Raw genomic sequence first — 23954 nt, 5'->3', positions numbered from 1 at the left:
ATGACACACACCCCCTCTACATCTCGGGGCAGTCCTGATGACCGGTCTGCGACTCGGCCTTTGCGGTTTTTGTCTTTTACGTGAACTCGCGCGCGATACACTTTCATCTCTGTGTAATCTTCTCGCGTTGGTCGTCACGCGGAATTTGTGTGTCGTTCGAAGTTTTCGCCGACTATCGGCCATATTTTCCTGGAACGGATCGTCATCGTCATCGTGGTGTAGCTGTGTGATGTTGCGCCATTGTCCGTAGACATCAGATTGACCATCCTGTGGCTGGTGATATATTTTGTATTTTATTTATTATTTATGTTTGTATTCCGATTAAGATTATATATCGTTCGTATGTTTTACGCCCATAAGACGTTATTGTGAATATTATTATTATTTATTTAACAAGAGCGCCCGTATTATTATTACACTTTATTTTGTATTAATATGATTAATTATTTATTGTAATATTATTGGACACACTCGAGTTGGGTCCCAGATTTCAAAAACAGCATGAATTGAGTCCGGACGTATTTTGTGGAGTACATGAGTTGGGTCCCAATATATTTTATAGAGTGCATGAGTTGGGTCCCGATATATTCTAGCCTATTAGTTCTAGCCTAGATGTTGTTTTTTATTAATTTCAAATCATTAGTGTCTATCGAAAGTATATCACTGTTTTTCAACTCAGATCTAATGATCTTTGAAGGTCGTGTAGAAATATCATCTTGTGCTTTTCTTTTAACCGAGTTACTTAACTTTTGTCTATTCAGAACCTTCTCATCACATTTTTGGTGATTATGTACGTTACATTTCTCTATTATGTCTAAAGTGCAAAATAGTTTTAAAAAACACTTACTGGTATTAAGATAACATTTCCAACGTTGTACATCATTCCGCAAAATTTTGTGGAAGCGAAATTTTAATCCGTCTTTAATGATAATTTTTTTACCTTTTTCGCTTGACATGAAAGCCATAATTTAATTTTTATATGTAATATAACAACAACAAAAAACAGGCTATACTTTTTATATTTTATTAGATGGACTTTTAACCTTGACACGTGCCGGTATACTGACAAGTTACAATATGATTATAAGATTGTAAGATAAAATATTACCGATTATTATTAAGACTACATTAATACTACTTATTGCTGGAAATTACTACGGACTCAATTCGAGTATTATCGAATAACATCGCGGACCCAACTCGTGTTTATTTTAAGCGATCAAATAGCTCGGGACCCAACTTGCGTTTTTTCATATTATTACGTACCCGAACTCGGGCGCATCATCATATAGATATATGGTTTTTGTTTATTTTTATATATAATTCGAACAGTGATAATTATTACCTGATCCTTCATTACGCGAGTCAGAGCCGCCGACCACCATATTCGTAGGAGCGATTCTGACGCAAACAACAGTTTTTTGAGATGGAAAAGTTATAACTATGTATACTTTGAACTTTGTTTGTGCCCCCCTCCCCCATAAGAAGTTTCTAAATACGCCCCTGACAACCATCATCACTTAATTCACAATTTTCAATAGCATTTATTCAGCTGTTGATCTTGTTTATTCCTTACCATCTGTTTCTATTTCTTCCCACGCCATAATTTGAGTTTTTTCTAGTACAAACTTGTGTGATTTCTGATATTTTTCTGGCTACATGTAATACATTTACGAAATGGTCGAACATTTATCTATTTTGAAGTGATCCTGTCACGTAGCAGTAATAATTGTAGCATTTGCAGTTAATTTATTATTTGAAATTTTAAATCTGGAACAATTGTTTTCTATTTTATTGCATATACAATGAACATTTAAAATTAAGTTCCGAAAAATAAATGTTACGAATTTTAATTAACTTTTGGCCGGGACAATTCGATTATCCGTTTTGACGGTTTCGCTTTCAAAGTGCTTCTCCGTATCAGGTACAGGTCGAATTCTATGTCCATTATTGTCTCTGGCAACAGTGCTTTAGGCTTGAACAGCCGTTCAATCTACGGAAATTCTATGGGTACCATTTGCTTTCTCGAAGACCTAGGTTCTCTTGGACGAACATAAGGTTTATGTGCCATCCCTGCTTATTTCGCATCTGATACTCTGCTCAGTCTTTCGTTAAATTCTTTCACTTGACACACTTGACACAACGTCAACTTTCTTTCATCATTTTTTGGAACGTCAATAATACGTATTTTTGGTTTAGCATTTTTTGTGAGTCATTCCTCTCGGAACTTCTTGGCTTCGTTTGCGTTTGTTTTCGAGTAGAGTCTGTTCGTATTTAAGTATCTGTGGTTTTTTATTGTGTCCATGCACCTTGCGTGTATGTGTCTTGCTTATGATTTTGATTTGGATGGTTCCACCATTCATTTCATGGAATAAATTTTGATTCTATTATTTACGATTGTAGGGGGCTCCGATTGCGGCTTCCTAATTTTTGGTCTGGCCAAGTATTCTATTCTCGATGGAACTCTACCGTAAAAAGTATGATGTTCGATTTTTAATGTTAATTCTTGTATGAGTTTGGATTTGGATACGGTTTTAACCGAATCGCTTTCGGTGGAGCTAACCAATAATATGCTGTTTCCTTAAGAATAATTGTCATGTTCAAATAATTTTCGAAATTCTTTTTCCAAACTACGTTACCTTTTTCGTTAAGCTATGAACAATGAGGTAAACATTACATTACTATATAAGTATGTTAACACGATGATTTTGTACTAGTTTTTTTATTTCGCAATTTTCTTTTACGTAATATCAATTTAATCTAAAGCTGTATTGTTTCAGCAGTAAATAAAAAAAAACCTTTTAGATGATAGAAACGATCGATTCAACAACCATCATCACAATCGTTAGCACCACCATTAGGTGAATGAAGTAACTGGCAGGTGGAGTGGTGACGCCAGAATATTTTACTTGGTGGAGCCAATGGAAGGCAACAAATTTTAAGGTAAAATTAAATTACATTTACAAACTATAAATAAAAATAATTTAAGACATATATTTATGTTGTGGCTAATGTTATCATACAGTATTACAGTATCTAGTATCCCTATTATTTTTAATTCCGTATTTTTGTGTTTTTATGGTAAAAAATAACCATTTATTTTCTGTTTATTAAAAATAATACGGTTTAATATCCAGTGGTAAGGGCCATTATCCTACCTGACCTGCCGGGCGTAACACGTTTCCACCAAAAGTGGACATTTCCTTTTTCCATCAACCCACGTTTCCAATAAATGATATTTTCACTGATATCCGTTTCCACTAAATAAATTTATATACTTCTTCACTACTTTTTATCAATCGTTACATCCAGTTTTTATCTATATTTCTTCAACAGTACTAATATCTAACATGCAGCAATAAAAATAAAACACAGCGTTTCATTTGATACCCTACTATCCATTTATTTATAATTGTTAAATCATTCACTTAGGAATAATTTATTTTGCTTTCAAAATTGTTGTTTTTGTATAATCTAAGTATTAAAGTAAACAAATGTATCAATATAAGTAACTAATTTTTTCTGTTTTAGATTTTTGACAATTAACATTGTAAATAGAGTAAATATATAATCTAAGTTCTGTGCTCATATTTTAAAGTTAGAATGGGGGAGGAGGCCTTTTTACGAAATGTTCCAATTTTACGTTGACGCCAGTCCGTCAATTATCGCCGACCCGCGTTGACTTCATTTCCATTGTACTTTTTACTTGCTTCGTGTTAATTTATATTATATAATATATATTATTATTATTTATTTATTTATATTCGTGTTTAATTTAATTTTAATTTGATTCTGTATAATAAGAGAAGAAAAGTTGAATTCGAAAACTGACAATTTTTAGCTGAATAGACGGAATTATATTTTTTTTTTTTATTATTTGTTTTATTTTATCGGACCACTCAAGGGCCTTGCCATTTTGTTATGTCACCAGACAGTAGCTATTATTAAAGTTTTCAATGTTAAACATCATTATGACATTTCGCATAAATCATTTGTTGAAAAATGTGTGCATTATAATATATATTTTAAAAATATATGCATAGAATTTTGATAGCCCTGAAAATTTTCAAAATTCCAAATGTGGCCCTACAAAAATATTAATTGGTAACCCCTGATCTAGTCACTATGATTGTGTAAATATTAAAATTTGATAGATAACAATTACGATAATATGTAATAATGTAATCGGGCCACCAGGGTTATACACTCGTAATAAATAAAATATTCAAAGTTAATTAACATCAAGGTACATTTTTACCGAGAAAACTTTTCGCTGTTATTTTCAATCAATCTTGATCCGCAATCGAGTTCATAAGTTATCATAATTTGATAACAACTTTAAATTTTATTGAATTTAATTATATTGCATTTCAACAGCATATAAACGATAAATGTGATACGAAATATAAATTACTTATTTATTTGCAGAGCTTCTATTTCTATAAAATTAACTTTTTATTTCACTGCCAGTACTTGATCAAATTAAAAAAAATTAACATTGAAAACCTAATTTAATTTCAAAAATAATAATAAAAAGTATACATATTTATTAAATAAATTTCAATAAATTATGAGTAGGTTCACTGAAATTCGGATATCCAACGATATAACTACTTGTATATAAAACTATAAAACCAAAACTTGACATATCTGGGAATGTTAAATTATTAAATTGAATTATTTGAAATTATATTGTAATGACTTCTCAAAAATAGATACAGAATTTAATTTAATTATTTTTTTTTTTTCATGGCACATATTTTTAACGGAAATTAATTTTTAACATTTATAATTTTCGGTGAAAAAAGTGACTAGAACGAAAGATCAGATCATGTAATGTTGCTCGAAATTAAATTTTTAGCAAATAAAATGTGTAGCTAAAATTTCGATAACCACTGTAAGAGATCGGACACTCAACATCTACCCACCCACCGGTTAATTACAATGTCAACACTTCAGAACTTGTAGAGAGGTAATTTAACTAATATACTACGTGTGCGTTATGAGGAAAAGAACTTTATTATCCTTAACCAGACTCCTTAGACAATATTTTTCTAACAGGCTTAAAAAAATTATTTACACACGATAGTATAGGAGGTAATATTTACGATTAAATGTTTGGTCTGGTGTAATGGCACAGAATTGACAAAAAAATCGGACAAATACTATTAAACCTAAACGTGATCAGACCAGTGGCGCAACCAGAGGGGTGGACTTCGGGTCTGGACCTCCCCCCCTTGGTACGTATAATAGTATATTAATATCATATTCTAGATATATATATATTATAATTTTTTATTATTTGTATATTAGTCATTGTATATTGTCAGACCCCCCCACCATGAAAAATTCCTGATTGCGCTACTGGATCAGACCACAACTAAAAATTTAACTTACAACTTTGGAATGACAATTGGAGACTTATTGGACAGTTGGCCAATGACCACTACAATTAACAATAGACAGACAAATTCCATGAATATGAGATGGTTGATTGACGATAAATTGACCACGCAGGCAATGAGATGAATAGTGTTGACAACATTTTTAGTGGAGGAATAAATAATTGATTGATAAAAAGTCGATTTTTATCAATTTATTATATAAGTACTAAAATTGTAAAAACCCGAGCCCAATTGTATTATATCTGACACAATAAAAAATGTATTGACATATGTTGCTGCAATAGTAGACAGAAAAACATAAAACATAATACAATAACAAAAACGTGTTGGTTCAACATTGAACGACGAACGATAAAAGTGACGATAGAAAAATATTGCACAGTAAGATCGTTTGTCAAACACATGTATATTATATATTACAATAGTAATACCATAGACAATGAATGCGGCATGATTGGATTATTGCATTAATCATTCGACAGATAAATTGGACGGCTGGGAAATGTGAACAAATCAGGAACGGTCGCGTTGTCATGCCGAGTAGTATCCGTTTTATAAAACTTTGCGATTAAACAAACATTTTTTAATTAGTGTACACATTTATGTTGATATAAAAGCAGCATGGCTAATTTTGACGGTTAATTAACTATTAATTAAAATTTTGTAATGTAATTACGAGACACATATTGCAATAATTTTTTCTGAATAATGTGTCTTCTTATCGTTTTAAAATATGATTTGACCACAGAACAATTATCACTAATCATGAATGTTATTTAATTACAACCGTTAATGCAGCGGTTCCCAACCTGGGGGTAATTATCCCCCAAGAGGTAAAAACACGATTTTTTGAGGGGTAAAGGTTAAACTATTTATTTTAATTTTAAGTACTTATTATCTATTTAGTCAATTATTTTGATAATCGAGATATCTCGATTGTATATCTCGATTACTCCTATCACTAGTCCAGACGGAGCAGCTTTTCCCGCGCGGCCTCCGTCGCGTCCACACAGTGCGGCATATATTTCCCGATTTGTTTTAAAGCTATAATAATAATAATAATAATAATATAATATTCATAAATACTATAGAGTCGTGTCATTTTTAATGGGCAACGAAGTGAACGAAATCAGCAAGTAATCTATATTTTTGAATCTTAAAAAACATGAAATTAAAGATGTTTGAAAATTCATTATTGATCATAGTATTTTTAAAAACACAGAATCTTCAGTATCGACATTTTGATAGAATAAAAATTGTGTCTTCTGGAGATTACTACAAAAATCAGTTTTACCTCAGTGAAAAAAGTTTGTTCTGTTGCTAATTATTTAAAAAATAATTTAAATACCTAATTAAAAAAATAAGTACTGATGCCGCGCGGCTTTACCGAAAATACGTCCACACACACGCGGCATAGGCGAGCGGCTTTCCTTTGATGTAGACTGCCAACTAGGCCGATCGGAAATTATGCCGCGCGGCATCAAAAAAAGCCACGAAAAATGTATTCATGTATTCAAACTCATGCCGCGTGGCAAAAGCCGCTCCGTCTGGACGCGCCTTTATATCCTATATATAAAATGATATCGATATTTAATTTATAGGTTTTAAATTTTTAACCATCAGTTGTTCGCAGTTTGTTTATTAGTGTACTTGGATTTTCAACAATGGTAACAATGAAAACAAAAGCAAAAAACCGATTGAACTTGGAATACGACATAAGATGTGCATTGATAGAAACTGAACCTAATATTAAATCAATTGATAAAAAAAGCAATATCAACCGTCTTATTAACGTTCATTACCGTTGTTCATTGGTTGTAATAAAAACTCTTGTTTTTTTTTGTTTGAAAAATTAAAATAAATTATAATTATAATCATAATATATATTTTTTCTCGTTATTTTTTTACTTAACTCTTTTTTGGAAGAAAGAGGTATTTGTTAATATCTAACATGACTGACTTATGGATAATAGTCTCAAAAAGATTGGGAACTGCTGGTCTAATGACATTTTTAATAAATTTGAAATCAACGATAAGATAAAATGTTAGTCTTTTTATTTACTAATGGTACATAATATTATTATGGTTGTAGTTTCATCAACATTAATTTTCTACGATATGTTTATTTCAGTGATCTCATCTTTACGATGGAAATATCAAATAACAAAGTACAATGTTTTAGTTTCAATAAAAATCCATTTGCTTTAAACAATTTGAGTAACTTTTTCGCCGTATATATTTATATATGTATAATATATATATTTGTGTGTGTGTGTGTGTGTGTGTGTGTAATTAACACTTTTTTACGACGGTTGAAACAGAACAGATAAGTATTAAGATAAACACTGTTGCCATTGATAACTAAAATCGGTAGACTACTGCAGATTTTGTTACGATTAACGATTATTTGTTTGTTTTATCCATATATTGTAGACGAAAACATACTAATTCACCTATATTTTTTAGCTCCGTGTACTTATATTAGTTGTAAAGGTCGTGACATTTATCAAAATAATAACACGTGGGTATGTGATTATTGTACTACAATATTTTACATGACTAAATTTATTTAGTAGTACTGTTATCGTATACTTCTACTAGGTACTTCTAAAAACCATCTGTATATATAAAACAGTAAGCTGATTGACTGCTATCAACGCACAGCTCAAACCATTGGACGGATCTGGCTGAAATTTGGCATACAGATAGCTATTATGATGTAGACGTGCGCTAAGAAAGGATTTTTCGAAATTTTGAATTTAAAGGGTTGAAATCGGTATAATATTTTTTGACCAGGTCGATAACTGCGCTATTGAAAATGAATTATATTAAATAAAACTATTAAAAAATTATTAAAAAACTATTAAAAACTATTTAAAAACTATTAATTTTATTTTTGGTAGTAAATGACGGGTATTGCATAAATATTAAACAAAAAGATCCCGCAACAGGTGCCAAAACAAATAAGAATGTTAGTTCAAAAAATTATTATGCATATCGATTGATGATTAGACGCGATCAGGACTAAGTTATTTTACGATGCATAAGCTTTGTCAACAATTCATGGTCGAAATATATATAAAGATAGATAGCGAACGATTTCGATACTTCGATTTCGATTTAATCAAAAAAAGCTGCGTGCAAAAGATACTCAAAACAATTGTTATATATTGGAGATGGGAAAGTTACTACAGATGAAACGGGATGTATAAAATTACCGAACGATTTCTGCACAATCATTTATTCGCAAGATGCTCTCATTAACCAGATATGTCCCAGTGTACACAGACAATACACAAATCATGAGTGGCTGGCAGAAAGAGCAATTTTAGTAGCAAAAAATGTGGAGGTCAACGAATTGAATCTCAAGATACAAAATTTGTTACCAGAAAACTTGGTGTCATACAAATCTAGATACAGTTTGCGATGCTACTGAAGTTGTAAATTATCCAACAGAGTTTTTAAACTCATTGGATTTACTAGGCATGCCACCGCATAATTTACAATTGATCATTACAATTTACCATCGATAAAATACCTCCTTCAGAGTCATTTAAAGTTGTAATACATGCAGATAAAAAACCACCAGAAGAACATAGAAGCAGGTATAATGCACCAACGGCAAATAAAGTTGCTTTAGTGTTTGTAGATCAGCAGTTTGATCGAAGAGACATCATTCTCGAAAACCGAAGTAACTAACTTCACCGTATCAGTGAGATACATGGAGCATACGACGCACTGCAGTATCCTGCAGTAATGTTTTGTTGGGGGGATGATGGGTATGCAATCAATATACCACAACGCGATCCAAAAACCAAGTTACCGCTTAAAAAAACTGTCTCTGCATCAAGTTTTTACTCATATAGAATAATGGTCAGAGAAGAGGAAGACAACTATTTAGTTAATTATCGTTCTCTTTTCAATCAATATTTGGTAGATGAATACGCCAAAATTGAAACTGAAAGACTAAATTACATCAAAAACAACCAAGCTAAATTGCGTGCAGATAGTTATATTCATTTAAAAGATGCGATTGGACGACGAGACATAGAAGCTAATCAGTTAGGCCAAATGGTTATACTCCCGTCAACTTTTACTGGTGGGCCAAGGTACATACACGAAAGAACACAAGATGCTATGACCTACGTTAGACATTACGGTCGTCCTGACCTTTTTATTACTTTTACATGTAATCCTTGCTGGGACGAGATAAAAGAGCTCTTACTTCCCGGTCAAAGATCATATGATCGACATGATATAATTGCAAGAGTGTTTCGGTTAAAAGTCAAAAAGACCATGAACTTATTGACAAAAAGTAAAATATTCGGAGAAGTGAGATGCTATATGTATTCAACAGAATACCAAACTGTAGAGAGGTTCAGGTAGTTGTAAGCTATAACTTATCGAATAGGTTATGATAATAATCATTATCTTAAAAACTAAATTAATATGTATAAAATATTATTTCAAAAATCTTAATTAATTTAAATTTCAATAGATTTAACAAAATTTAATCTTGGCAGGTTACATACATTTATATACTTAAACCCGGCAACGACGGGTAATTCAGTAAGTTATAATATATTTTCAATCAACTGAAATTATGTATTAATAATGTACGAGGCAGTGTTATATACGAGTACAGGCAGTGTTCGACTTGGCAAAATTAAAGAAGGGGGACTTTATTTACTTTAAAAAAAAGAACGTCCCTAAAACTGGCTGAGCGTTATGATTATAGCCTAATAATAGTAGGGGAACGTTAAAATTTCTTAAAATTAGTTGGGGTACTCCATCCCCCTGCGTCCCCCCCTCAAGTCGAGCACTAAGTATAGATATTGGTCTTTTTAGAGATAATTTTGTACATAAAATAAAATTTTAAATGTTTTTTTTATGTAGATATGTCACATAAAAAATAGAAGGAGGAGCTAAGTTAAAATAAGAGCTCAATTTTTTTTTTAGAGGTGGCAAAATTTGATTTTGCCTAGTGCACTATTTTTACTTGAGCCGGCCCTAATTGAATCAGTAATGATCATAAATAAGAATACCACTTCACTGCTACTCAAGGATGTATCGGGAAGGGGGTCCAGGGTGTCTGAACCCCCCGAAATTTCTTCAATATTTTACTAATGTTTAAAATACTTTATTTTTAATACCAACATAAATATTTTCAGTCAAAAATTACTTATGCTCCAATTAATCATTGACTGCTTATAATTTTATATCATAATATCATATTAATTTTAATAAAAGAAAATTAAATCTTTGTCAGTATATTTTTAACCAAATATCAAAATTTAAAATCTAAATTTAATAAAATTACAATATATATGTTTTGAATCTCTCCCGAAAAATTTTTTTAGATACACGGCCTTTTTTAGATACGGCCTTGCTGCTATTGAATTAAACACCATTATTACGAATTACGCTATATTAGCAGTATTTGAAGATTTTATTGTAAATATATTATGGCTCTATTACATTTGTATCCCCAATTTCAGTAAGCCTCAACAAAATAAAATAAATATTTTACTCTTTTATAAAACACTATACACATTGTATTTTGTACATCTTAGCTACAATTTTGAGGAATGGCAGTTTTTCATTCAGATCGAACCATCTCCGATATCTCATCCCAAAATTTAACTCTGGAACTATATAACAATTCGTTAACCATACACGTGTTATCGCCGTCAAGTGACAAATATTTTGGATCATCCGCGCTCGTACTATTCCACGTGACACTTGAATCCGGCGAATTTGGATTCCTGCAATCACAACAAGTCGAATAATTTGAATTCCATGCAAAACGCAAACTATACACACTTATTGGAATCCGTCAATAACATACCCAGTTTTAGCGAAATTGGCCCACAACTTGCTCATCGTCTTACACATTCTAGATTCTGGAGAGTTGGTTTTTGGCGCATATCCGAATAATTGTCCGTAAAACAAATAATTTAATTCGTCTGCATGACACGCACCTGATAATTAGGTTTTTTTTATTATTACAAAATTAGATTACGTATTATATTTAAAATATGCGAAAGTCTACATGACCGAGTTTAATACCCATAATAAATTAGTTACCTTTTAATGACTTTCGCAGTGATGGTCTTGAATTGAAGATAAGATGCTTGCAAAGATTAATCTCCCCGTCAAACTTAAATTCATAATTGTATACCGGTGTACTGCCGTCTTTCAGAAGATATTCATAACTGCCATGGAAGTCTCTAATAAAATATGCGTCGCTGTACAACTGTAATGTCAAAAATAAACTTTATAAATTCAATTTTTTTTTTTTTTTTTTATCATTGATTATAGAATTATATATTCTGTAATCGATGTTTATAATAACATAATAGATACAATTAATCGGAAAAATCAATAATTAGTAGAACATATAATAATTTTGACAGTAATTGAGTTAACCAAGGGCGGGCTGGCAGGGAGAATAGGTGGCCATATCTGTCCAGACCCTTCAGAAATGTTGTTTGGTCCTCAAGCTAGAGGAGTAAAGTAACCTAACTAACCTCAAGCTATAATTGGTCATGTAACACGAGACGCTTGTTTACTAGTTTGTAAAACTTATATCCGCCGGGCCTTCAGGGCCTCAGTCCGCCCCTGGAGTCAAAAATTATCAAATATACCTACGTGACATATGTTTTCCAATCTAGTTATTTCACACTCCATATTAACTTCGTCGAAGTAAAATTTCCTAATTTTATTAATAATTTCTTCACTGTATTGATTTTTGAATAATTTGTTGATTTCGTTGGATTTGTGAAAATCTACAAATCTTTTCATATTATGTTCTATAAATAAAAATAATATTAATTATACTTGTCTGCATACTGGTATGTTATAATGTGGACGTTATATTGATCATTTACAAATAAATAGTTATTATTTTTCTTTTTTAATAGTTCATCGAATGTACTGTTTTAAATTATACTAATACTCTTGTGTGACCGGCTTTATAATATTTTAAGTACAAAAAATAAATTTTTATATTTTTATTTTTCTCCATCTAGTTTTAATTCAGTCGAATTTTATAATTAATTAATAAAAATAATACCTAAAATTTACCTACAAAAAGAACTAATCCTTCCATTTGATTCACTCCTGTAATTATTGGTACTCGAGCAGCTTTTTCAACTAAAGTCTGAGGATGAGCTGATAAAAACTTTTCGGTAACTTCGTTACTTTCAACAGACGGAACAAATTGGAAATCTGGAAAATTGTCATCATCCTTTAAAAAATTAAGAAGAAAAAAATCAAAAAAATTAAACAATGTATTAAATAAATATGTAATTCATAAAACATGAAAGACACATACACAATATCGGAATAAAAAATGATAAGTAATTTTACTATTAGTATTAGGCAATAGCCCTTGAAGGAAAGGGATTGAGAATCATTAGAAATAAAACAGTGTAGGTACATAGAATATGACTTTGGAGGAAGATATCAAGAATTTGAAGATATAAGGAGACCAATAATAATAATCGGTGATGTGATAGGTGGTGTCGAGAACTTTAAATATTTAAAATAATTTGTACAAAAGGAGGGAAGTTTTGGCATAGATGTAATATATAGGATTAACCTTTTCACTGTTGCAGATGTACTATTACGTCCAAAACATTTACACCATTCACTGCTACAGACGAACTGTGACGTTTCTTTGTATAGAAAATAAATACACTAGGTACCACCATGGTGATAACACCGGAAGATAAAGAAAAAAATAACAAAATTAATGATGTATAATCTACGTTTCTAACTTCCATCGGTAGGTATGAAACACAATTTAAATTATTACTGTTTATATTGTTGACCAAATTGGTGCAATCGTACAATCACGTGCGTATAATATTCGGTTATCAATATTTTACTTATACTCTAAATTATATGACCATAACATTTAATTTTTTGCAATAATTTACAAAATATGAAACATAAAAAATACATTGTATTATTGTATAATAATAATATTATTATATTATATTTATTATAATTTATATATATATTATATTTATTATATTATAATTAATCGTTTTCCGGTAACCCTACAATTTTAGGAAACCCTGTTTCATAGAACTTTAAACTTAAGTAAAACTTAACTTAACTTAACTTAACTTTAAGTCAATTTTGATCTAAAAGATTTTTTAACTTTAGAGTTTTGTCTTATCATTAAAACATAATCTATTAATACTAAAAAATAATAAAAAATATTTTATTTTTTGCAGCACAGTTAGGTTGTTGAACATAAATATTGCAGCAGTGAAAAGGTTAAGTGCGGTTAGATGAAATCAAGAGAAGCGTCGGACGTTGTATGTGATAAGAAAATTCCATTATAAAGGTAAATTTTACAGAAGTTTAGCGAGATCAAATTTGCCATATGGTTCAGGGTATTGAAAGATTGATAGAAGAATAGAAGAGAGTATGAGTGTGGCGAAAATTAGAATGCTTAGCTGGATAAGTGGAGTAACAAGTGAAGATAGAATAAGGAACGAATATGTGAGAGGCAGTATTGATGTAGCGTCGATAGTAAGCAAGATGAGAATAAATAGACTAAGATGGTTTGGACATGTGACGAGCAAAAGCAAAAGCAAAGAAAAAAAAAGCAAAAGCAGTAAGAATGGTTAAGTTGAATGTTGAAGGAAAACGAAGAAAATTAAGACCAAAAAAGAGATGGTTAGATACGAATGAGAATGATATAAGGGCTGTTGGTGTGTACGTAGGATATGTAGAAAATCGAGACGAGTGTAGGTTTAGGACAAGAGTGGCCAACCCCAAATAGTTGGGAGAAAGGTGAAAGAGAAAAAGAAGAATATTAGTTATTAATAATATTACATATTGTTCACAAGTAAAAAAACTAATTACGTTTAAAATGTTTAAATAAATTTAATAATTGAGTATGAATATTTATAAAGAAACTCTGTGTGTATGTACATGTTGGTTTACTAACCCCAAACTTAGTACCCTTGATTAAATCAATGGCTGGCATTTTTAATAAATATTGTAATATTTCTTTAGGGTCATCTTTTAAACAACCCACATTTTTTGCAAATTTAAATGCAGTTTCTCTGTGATTTTCATTAAAAGACCACGAGTTAAAAATACATCCACTCTGCATAATTGCTTTTTGAAATAATCCTGTGAATAAAAATAATAACAATTAATGTAATTTTTAAAATAAACACAGTGAATCATCTACGATATCAACAGGTCTAAACGAAAATATTGTTCCATCACCGCATTAATTGTGCTCATTGTAAATTAAAATCACGAAAGAAATATTGTAATGATGGGCACGATGTACCATCATTTTAATTTATCGAATAGTTCAAAGACATGCCGAATTGCGGCATGGGCACATATTTATACAATAAAATATTATAAAAATCAACATTTTTCTCAACAAAAATCTCACTAACCGTTTTATATTTTTATAATGTAATAACACTTCATTCACCAATAATATGTACATTCTATAGCTGTAAAAATATTGCCTTATGTTAACTTTATCATATTTATATTAATATTAATCTTCATTTATATAAATTATCAAAAGATTAAAACATGCCGACTTGCGGTATGGACACGTAGTCACGTTCAACGCCCTTATAACAATATTGCCATATGTTCTTATCATATCTATATTAATAATAATACTGACTCGTGTAATTCTTCGCAAAGACATGCCGACTTGTGGCATGGATTTTTAAACATGTAATAAGCAACCAATAAATAATAAAATATACATTTAACAGTTAGAAAAATCACACAAATCAAATAATAAAAAACAAAAATTAACGATAACGAACCTAACGGTACAAGTCATGCACGACCCCTCGGCACTTACAGATCTAAGGGACCAAAGAAATTATATACCAACACCACCTACGTGACCAACAATAACAGTCGGTACATTAGACTCATACGGATTAAATAAAATATTTGAAGGTGCCGACGCCATCCCGAATTAAGTCAATCCCTTGGATCTCTCACCGACAAAGGACGTGCATACGTGACGTTTAGGTTATATAAGGAAGCTCGACGGTCAGTCTGAGCGCAGTGCGATGTCATAATAACCATTTAACTACATGCAATGCGATATCAGATCAATCACGCAGCCACAAACAATGCAAGATGTCACACCAACCAGTAGTCCTAGCCATCGTTGCTGAGACTACAGTTTTAACAGTTGTAATTAATCTCACTTAATTTCTTAAATATTCATGTGATTTTCATAACTGTTGAATAATTACAACATAAAAGAAAATCAATTCTTTTTATTTCTCTTTCAATCAATCTCTTGAGTAAAAGATATTTTCCGAGCCATTGGTGTATTGGTGTCCTATCCTGTGGAATTTCAGCGTGAAGACTCCAACATATCAGAGTCAAATTTACACCCGAGGAGAAAGGTAAGTGGAATAATACATATTATATCTCCTCTATTCAAACTCCCCTATTAACCTTATAACCTCCCGTTGATTTCTGTATCCCAGAGTTAACCTCACGACCCCGAATAAAATATAATTCGTAATAATACACTGTCCTCCGCGAACGTCGAGTGGCTGTTGCTATAGGCCAAACTGCAGCTGATACTCTACGTGTCTCAATAGTTCAAGCCAATTCATCTAGGCTTTGTGTATTATTCACAAGGTAATTCACCAATTATAGGAAAATTGCGAAGTCGTCCTTCGCAGGTGTATCCCCATCGCCAAGATCTACATCCCGTACTTCCCTCCCTTCATTTTTTATATATTTTTGGTTTATTAAAATATGTAAATCAATATACTAACTATACAATTATCAGAAACAATGAACTTTTAGGTACCTATTACTAAAGTGATTTTAATTCTAATACTAGAAATCTTTTTTTCCTGTAGAAAATTATTCAATATTGAACCACGTGGCATTATAATTATAGTTGAAAAAAATGTTATAATTAATATTTTTCTAAATTTAAATTTAAATTGTATGCAAATACTTAGCTTATATTATTATGTTACTATGTCAATTAACCTAAGACAAATGAGCAAAATTAGCTGGTTGACAAAAACCTAACCTTTAAATAATTAGCAAAATATAATCAGATAATATTGACCGAATAAAACTCACCCAATGATTGTGGAGATAACAAATGGCAGTGTACAGACGCTGATCCCGCGCTTTCGCCAAAAATAGTTATATTGTCGGTATCGCCTCCGAACGCGGATATGTTGTTCTTAACCCACTTAATAGCAAAAAGTTGGTCTTTAAGGCCCATATTGCCTGGACATTCATCAACGTCTAAGTTCAGAAATCCTGCGCATGAAACATAAGTATATATTCATATTGAATACGGCTTTTTGATGTTATGAATCATATGTATAAACATTTACAAGTTATAAACAATTATGTGCATTTTTTTTAACAGGTACGAAGTAAAATTATGTAGGTCATGCATATATTTAATCTTACCTAGGACATTCAAACGATAATTGATTGTGACTACGATCACATTTTCGTCGAGCAAATAATCAGGGCAGTACTGGTTTAGTGATGCGGATCCAAAGTTAAACGCTCCTCCGTGTATGAACAGCATAACAGCTAATTTTTCATTAAGTTCGTCCTACAGTTATCACACGTGGTGATAATAATAAATTCAAAATAAAACGGGCCACAATATAATTTGTAGATGACAGTATGTAAATTTTTAAAACCTGTGGGACGAATATGTTTAGGTACAAACAGTTTTCACTTCCAACGATCCTATTTGTTAATATGTCGAACTGCAGACATTTTTCCCCTTCCGAAAAAGCATTCAAGACACCAGACCATCCTGGGTGTTTGACAGGAGGCTAAAATAGAATAAAATACTTCTAATCTATTATATTAATATTATGAAACTGTACAATTTGAAGATATTGTAATGATATGCGCCTAAGAATTCATATATTTTTAAAAAAAATTGAATGTACAATTAAATAATTATAATAATCAGTACATATTAAATATAAGAATAAGTCATAAGTACTAAAGATAAAATATGACACACACATACACACGCAAACACACAGGCGACATTAAATATAGAGAGCAAAATTTTCAAACACATGGGAGACGCGTTCTTGTTATCCTTTTGTATAGACGGTCAAAGGCGAATGTAAAAGACTACGCAGATCGTCTATGCAGAAAAATATAATTAATTGTAAAACGATCTGTAAAAGTTTAAAATACGTATATTAATGTGTGTATAAGTAATTTAAATAAAATTAATGTAAGTGAGTTAAAAAAGAAAGTTATCGTCATTTTAAAATATAAATTGGTCACCTTATTCCATACCTGAAGAGTCAACTACGGTTGTCAAGAGGCAGACCGACAAAATCATCGGAGAGTAATAATAAAAATGTATAATATAATAAGTAATGATTTAAAAAAACAAATACATACTTTACTCATAAATTAACATATAAATACTTTAATTTTTAAATCATTACAATATAACAAAGAAATTAATTAAATTCTGTTTATTTCATTCAATCAAGTTGAATAATCTTTTTTTTACAGTTTTGTTTCCATAAAAATGTGTCTTGTTGTGTAAAAATTAAGTGTGCATATTAATTGAAAAAATTTTATTTCTTAATTAACTTATTAGATATTCAAAGAATTATATACGAGTAAGTAAAATTTGAAATCATTACCATATAACACTATTGTTTATCATTATAGTTATGTCATTAACATCATTGTTTTTTAGTTATTATTTATATTTATAAACTAGCTGACCCGACAGACTTCGTCCTGTCAAAAAGATTTGTAATGTGGCAGTTTTTGTGCCTACGTATTTTAAAAAATTCTCCTGAACAGAACCGTCACCCTGGTGATAGGGCGTTGTGAATAAAAAATAATTAAATAAAACAAATTAATTTTTATTTTTTATTTTTAAATTAACAATTAAAATAAATAATAAAAGTATGAGAATTGGATAAGAAGTTGCGAAGCCAATATAAATAAAAAAGGTATAATATAAGAAAATAGTATTTTTTTTTATTCTCATTTTTTTTATATATAATAGTTGAATACCTCCTGGGTGAAGCCGGGTAAACCAGCTAGTTTAATATGAACTTTATACCATAGCAATAAAGCTCAAATTGACTACGTTTTAGTTACAAATCATTTGTATTAGAAAAAGAAAAGGGCTATTTTTAAGGTTTTTCCAGCAATAATTCTAATTTTTCTCGCCGTAAAAACCATCCTTGAACTTCAACGAACATTTGAAAAAAAGATTTGGCCAAATTGGTCCAGGCGTTGTTGAGTTATGCGCTTACCAGCACATTTTGCGATTCATTTTTATATTATAGATTATAAAATTTTATTTGTAAAGAAATTAAAATGCATTTTTATGTTGTATAGTCGTTTCATTATTTAATAATAATTAATATTTTTATTATATTTTATATAAACTGTAGGGGTAGGTATCTGTTATAATAAGCTAATTAAAACTCATCAGAATACCTTAATTCAAATTTCTTTTATTTGTAAATCATAATTCCAATAATAATAATCGAGTATGAAAAATGCCAATAACATTTAACTATAAGTCAATACACACAAATAATTATTGATGACACTAAAGAGTAACCAATAACCAGTTTCATCAAAGGGCAAAGAATACAATAGCTTGGATACATCATGAGAAGGGGAGAAAGCGATACTGCTAAACTAGCACTAGAATGGAAACCACACGGAAAGAGACCCCGGGGAAGACCCAGGAAAAGATGGATCGATGTTGTCGAAGAAGATCTAAGAAATATGGGAATAGATGCACGGAGGGAAATGGTGCTTGACAGAGATAGGTGGCGCGAGGTTGTATTGGTGGCTAAGACTCTTAGAGAGTTGTAAAAACCAGAAGAAGAAGAAGAAAAAGAAGACACTAAAGAGTAAACTATTTACTTAGTAATACATTATTTCATATTTTATAACATTTTAGAGAGAGAAAATGTCAACGAAAAACAATGAATGTCAAGGATTAATTAAAAAAAGAACGACCTTATGATTATGGCTAGATAAATCTTGATTGAACACTACAAACTACGACGGTAGATACAAACGGGGATGGTAAATTAGGTTCCAAATACCCTTTTCTAGGTAAATTATTATTATTATCTCTTATCGACATTATAGCGTTAAATTCTGGGTTTTTTTTTTCTAATATGTTTTATAATTTTGTCTTGGTTAAAACTCCAATTTCTCCAGGAACACGTTCCAATTGCTTTATGGCATAATCAACTATTTCTAGGCTCTCGGTTACTACTATTTTAGAAGTTTCTAATTTTTAAATAGTATCAACTAAAAATACAAAATTATTTTAAATAAATGCTACATTTTTTTTGTAATTTTTTACATTTCATGAGTTTAATAGTTTTTTTATGGTAATTGCAGCATCACAATCTAAATTTAAAATAACGTTTTTAATATTTTCTAAGTTTTTCAAAGCTAAAATTAATTAAGAATTATTAATAAATTAATTGGGGCAAAATCGTTTGTCAAATATTGCTTTGTTTAACATCGAAAAGAACAATCTAACATCCTAGATATGGATAAAATCATAAATCAATTTACTAAAACCAAAGTAAAAGAAGTTAATTTATTTAATTAAATAATTATATTTAAAATTTTTAAGTGTTTTTTTTTTTTTAATTCTTCCTCAATTATTTTTGTAATTTTTTTTATTATTTATTATAGTTAAAATATGACCATAAGTCATGTACTAATAATTATTTTGCTGATAATAAAAAACAAAATATGTCAGCATTAGAAAAAAAAATTACTACAAATACTTAAGTGATTATAGAGCCCCAGGTTTACTGGCTGGTACCGAATTGGTTCCCGAGTTCCAAACTCACGTACCGAATTGGTTCCCGTCTGAAAAAGGTTTATTATTAACTTATTAGGTTTAACCGAATTGGTTCTCGTTTAATTACCCCCATTTTTCCTCTCAATTTTACTAGCTTTGGACTGACTGTCAACTTTAAAGTAGGCTTGGTTAATAATGTACCTTAATGTGTGTTAAAAAAAATGATAAAATATATACAATTTTAAATCGTTTATTTGGAAGTCAACTAGTTATCACTTAGGTGTACGAAATACTAATAATAAAATATAATAAATCAGTGGCGCACACAGGATTTTTTTTCGAGGATCAAGGTAAAAATATAACACATTTTACAATTAACAAAATTATGCAAATCCTTAATATATTTTGACTTAAATAATAATATTGATAGAATAGACTATTCTATAATCAATGATACTAGGTATTCAATACTCTTCATTTTTCAAACTTGTAAGATTTGTAAATTTTAACCTAGACATCGGAGAAAATTTCAGGGGGGGTTACAACCTCTTAACCCCCCCTGCGTGCGCCACTGTAATAAATACAATTTAAAACCACTGATTTGCAAATTTGAAGCTAACTTTCTTTAAATTTTCAATTCTCGTAATTTTCTCATTAATGTACTCAGTTACATAATTTTCCAAGTATTTGTTATTTCTTTCCTGTTTGCTAGAAATTTGCTAGTCTTTAGTAATCTATAGTCTATTATATTTCTATACTCTATCTTATCGATATAATAATTGTGTCTTTATGTCATACATATAGCTTTTAAAATTTTGTTTTTTGCTCTCTATGCACTGGCCTGCTGGATTTTAATTTTTAATAGTGTAGATAAATTGTGTTAAAAATTAAAATTGTCATTATTTTACCTATACACAAACGGGAACCAATTCGGTTATACCTAATAGAATACCTTTTTCAAACGGGAACCAATTCGGTTACTGCCGATTTACTTTGTCATCGGGGTTCAAAGATCCTAATTGCAACGATCAGCGAACTGATTGAGATCCAATTTACCTACTACCTTTTTTCCCCCCGGAACTCAATTTAATGCTTTCAAAATGTACACCAATTATCGCGGACTTAATTTACCTATCCCCGATACAAGAAACAACACAAGCCAATGAAGAGCAAAGCATATTATTGATCGAATGTTTTTAGAACTATTAAAATAGTTTCTAAGTTAATATTTAAAATGATGAAAAAATGGTGAAAGAAATATTTTCCAATTCGAAATTCATAAATCATTCAAAATTAATAAAGCAATTATTTCTAAATTATTATCGTGAAAATGCATACAAATTCAGTACTAAATATTTGACAAAAAAAAAAAAGATTATAATTTATATGTTGCGGTGATAAGGTAACTTTTTATACTACAAAATTGACATAAAACTTTTATTGAAAATTTAAAAATACTTAAACACTATTTTAAAATAGAAAAAATTTGTACTCGTTTTGTCCTTTTGGTATATAGAATTATACTAGTACTATGGTTTTACATATACTTTAGGGTTTAATTTAACTACATTTTCAAATTAAATGTTTGTTACAACATATAATTATAATAATAACATGGTATAGTGTAAAATAAATGGACGTGTTCCGAGGATTTTAGTAAAACAATTCTTTTTTGGTGTAAATACCCTATACTTATAAAGTCATAAAGTATTTATTTCTGATTTTACCTTAAATCGTAAATCGTCAATTGGTGGTTTAGCGTATGGTATGCCCAGAAAGCTGACATAAGGTTTGTACGACAATTTCGTATTGTATTGAAGTCCCTGCAGAGTACCTTGTTCTATGGTCACTTTCATTTTATTTCTAGGCTGGAAAATATGAAATAAAGAAAACCAATACAAACCGCTTAATTTTATCACGAAAATAATGCTACACATTCATTCACATGTAGAATTTATATGGTATTTAAAATATTATTTGTATACGAGCAAATTAAAAATCCACTTCACCGTGAGAAAGATTTATGTTTTTTTCCTAATAATTTATACACAAGTATGCAATATGTATCTAGAATTTATTAAACATTTTTTTGACGCACGCAAATCCGGGATATTCATAGAACGCGAGGTTTTACATTTAATGAACAAATGTTTGGATATTTCAGTATTAATCTAATATTTTTCCTCAAATAACACCCACTATTCCTCGTAATTACTCTTCATTGTTACCTTATTTTTCTCTTGACCTCTCGGGCTGGCTACCGTTTTACTCAGAAAATGCTTTATCTTTAAAGCGCCTTCCCAGTTTCATCGAGTCTCAACCTCTATTGATGTAAATGTATCTCTTAGGCGCAATAATCGTCACGCAGTACGACTCCTCTCGTCCTTTTCTTGTGCGTATCCAGAGCTTCAAAAGCCTTTCCAGATATGAACATTTAGCAAATGTATGAGACACTTTCTATTTCACGATTTCCTATCCTGTTCCCTCTATCATCGATCATATCGTCCTTTATTTAGTATTATCAGCAAAAGTTATTATCAAATCTATTACAATATAGTAAACCTCGCGAATGTCGGTTCCTATTTTTTTTTAATGTAATACAAAAAGGGTTGTGTCTTACAACATTCCTGGACAAAAATCCAATCAGCTTGTTGAACGCGATATTGGCTACGAAACCCAATCTGAAAAGTGCTCGCGACAATATTTCCGACATGATGTACCGTTTTTCGTTCAATTATTCATGCATTAACACGCATTATATTTTATAATTAAAAAATATTGAATACCCAAGCACTAGGTAGTATACTAAACCGGCGGTTACGGTAAAATGTATATTGCACAGAGACTAAAATACCATATATGTATATCACATACGTTACATAGTTGTTCGAAAGAGTGATTACAGAAAAAATATCTATGGATGACGTGGCTACAATTATTATTATCGTATAATTGTGTTTTAATATATTCAGCGATTTTGTTAAGAGCAATTAAAAAGTAATCAGAATTATAGGTCAACGAGTTGTTCAAAAGTACACGAATATAATTGCGTATTTACATAGAATATATGGGTAGATGGGATGTGGATACGTTACACACAACCGTATAATATTTATAATTATGTACACGTACAAGAATTGAGAATATTTATATTAATAATTATGAATAATAGAGTGGCCAACATTTCTAAAAAGGGGCTGTTTATTAATTTTTCATTATTTTTAAATTTAAAACAGATCACTGTACCGTCTCGAACTCTAATTTCCCCCATCATGTAGCTACCGATATGTAATTATTTCTCTCAGTTTTTCTCATTTAACTTTATGGATTTTTCAATGTGATTATTGATTATGCTATCGTATTTTTCCAACAATAATTCAAGTTCTAAAAAAATTCAATGATTATTAATTCGGTTCACTAGTGAATAAACACCTTCATTTTTCTTTTGTAAGAAAGCTGTAAAAAAATATATATATAATTTATAAATACGCAGCACACATATTTTTCATGCCTTTTAGACCAATTTGCGGTAGTCCTTCTTCTCTTTCTATTTCGCTTTTCTCCCAGCTATTTAAGATCATAATTATATAATCATAATTATATCATCTGATAACGTTTACTATAGTATGACAGATTTGATAATTACTTTTGCTGATAATACTAAATAAATGTATAGATATAAATAAAATAATATATATAAT

The 23954-nt window shown here is 30.3% G+C and overlaps 1 protein-coding gene and 1 long non-coding RNA gene across 5 annotated transcripts; one reads left to right on the top strand and one right to left on the bottom strand.

The window, feature by feature from the left end:
- The first annotated feature begins 126 nt into the window (after nt 1-126).
- Nucleotides 127-7181, top strand: LOC112680560. The gene is made up of 3 exons (XR_003148317.1): nt 127-276; nt 2784-2943; nt 7039-7181. It is a non-coding gene; the product is annotated as an uncharacterized LOC112680560 (long non-coding RNA).
- Nucleotides 7182-10751: 3570 nt separating this feature from the next.
- LOC112680557 (bile salt-activated lipase-like) lies at nt 10752-23143 on the bottom strand. Of its 4 annotated transcripts, none has more exons than XM_025550684.1 (11): nt 22874-23142; nt 21981-22121; nt 17117-17254; nt 16875-17025; nt 16533-16718; nt 14374-14561; nt 12492-12654; nt 12057-12217; nt 11493-11661; nt 11254-11386; nt 10752-11170 (listed from the first exon to the last, which is right to left on the bottom strand). In XM_025550684.1, exons 1-11 carry the CDS (start codon nt 22964-22966, stop codon nt 11005-11007), a joined length of 1689 nt encoding a protein of 562 aa, XP_025406469.1. In that variant the 5' UTR covers nt 22967-23142; the 3' UTR covers nt 10752-11004. The 4 variants fall into 4 exon arrangements, with proteins under 4 accessions (XP_025406469.1, XP_025406472.1, XP_025406471.1 ...); XM_025550685.1 differs by having other exon boundaries at nt 11081-11170; nt 11229-11386; nt 22874-23143; XM_025550687.1 differs by lacking the exon at nt 14374-14561 and having other exon boundaries at nt 12492-12635.
- Between the last annotated feature and the right edge of the window lie 811 nt (nt 23144-23954).

This window comes from Sipha flava, unplaced genomic scaffold (genome assembly GCF_003268045.1).
Source record: "Sipha flava isolate LNK unplaced genomic scaffold, YSA_version1 177_pilon_pilon, whole genome shotgun sequence".
Lineage (NCBI taxonomy): Eukaryota > Metazoa > Arthropoda > Insecta > Hemiptera > Aphididae > Sipha > Sipha flava.
The sequence above is the reverse complement of the archived record's forward strand: the minus strand, read 5'-3'. Positions and strand labels throughout refer to the sequence as shown.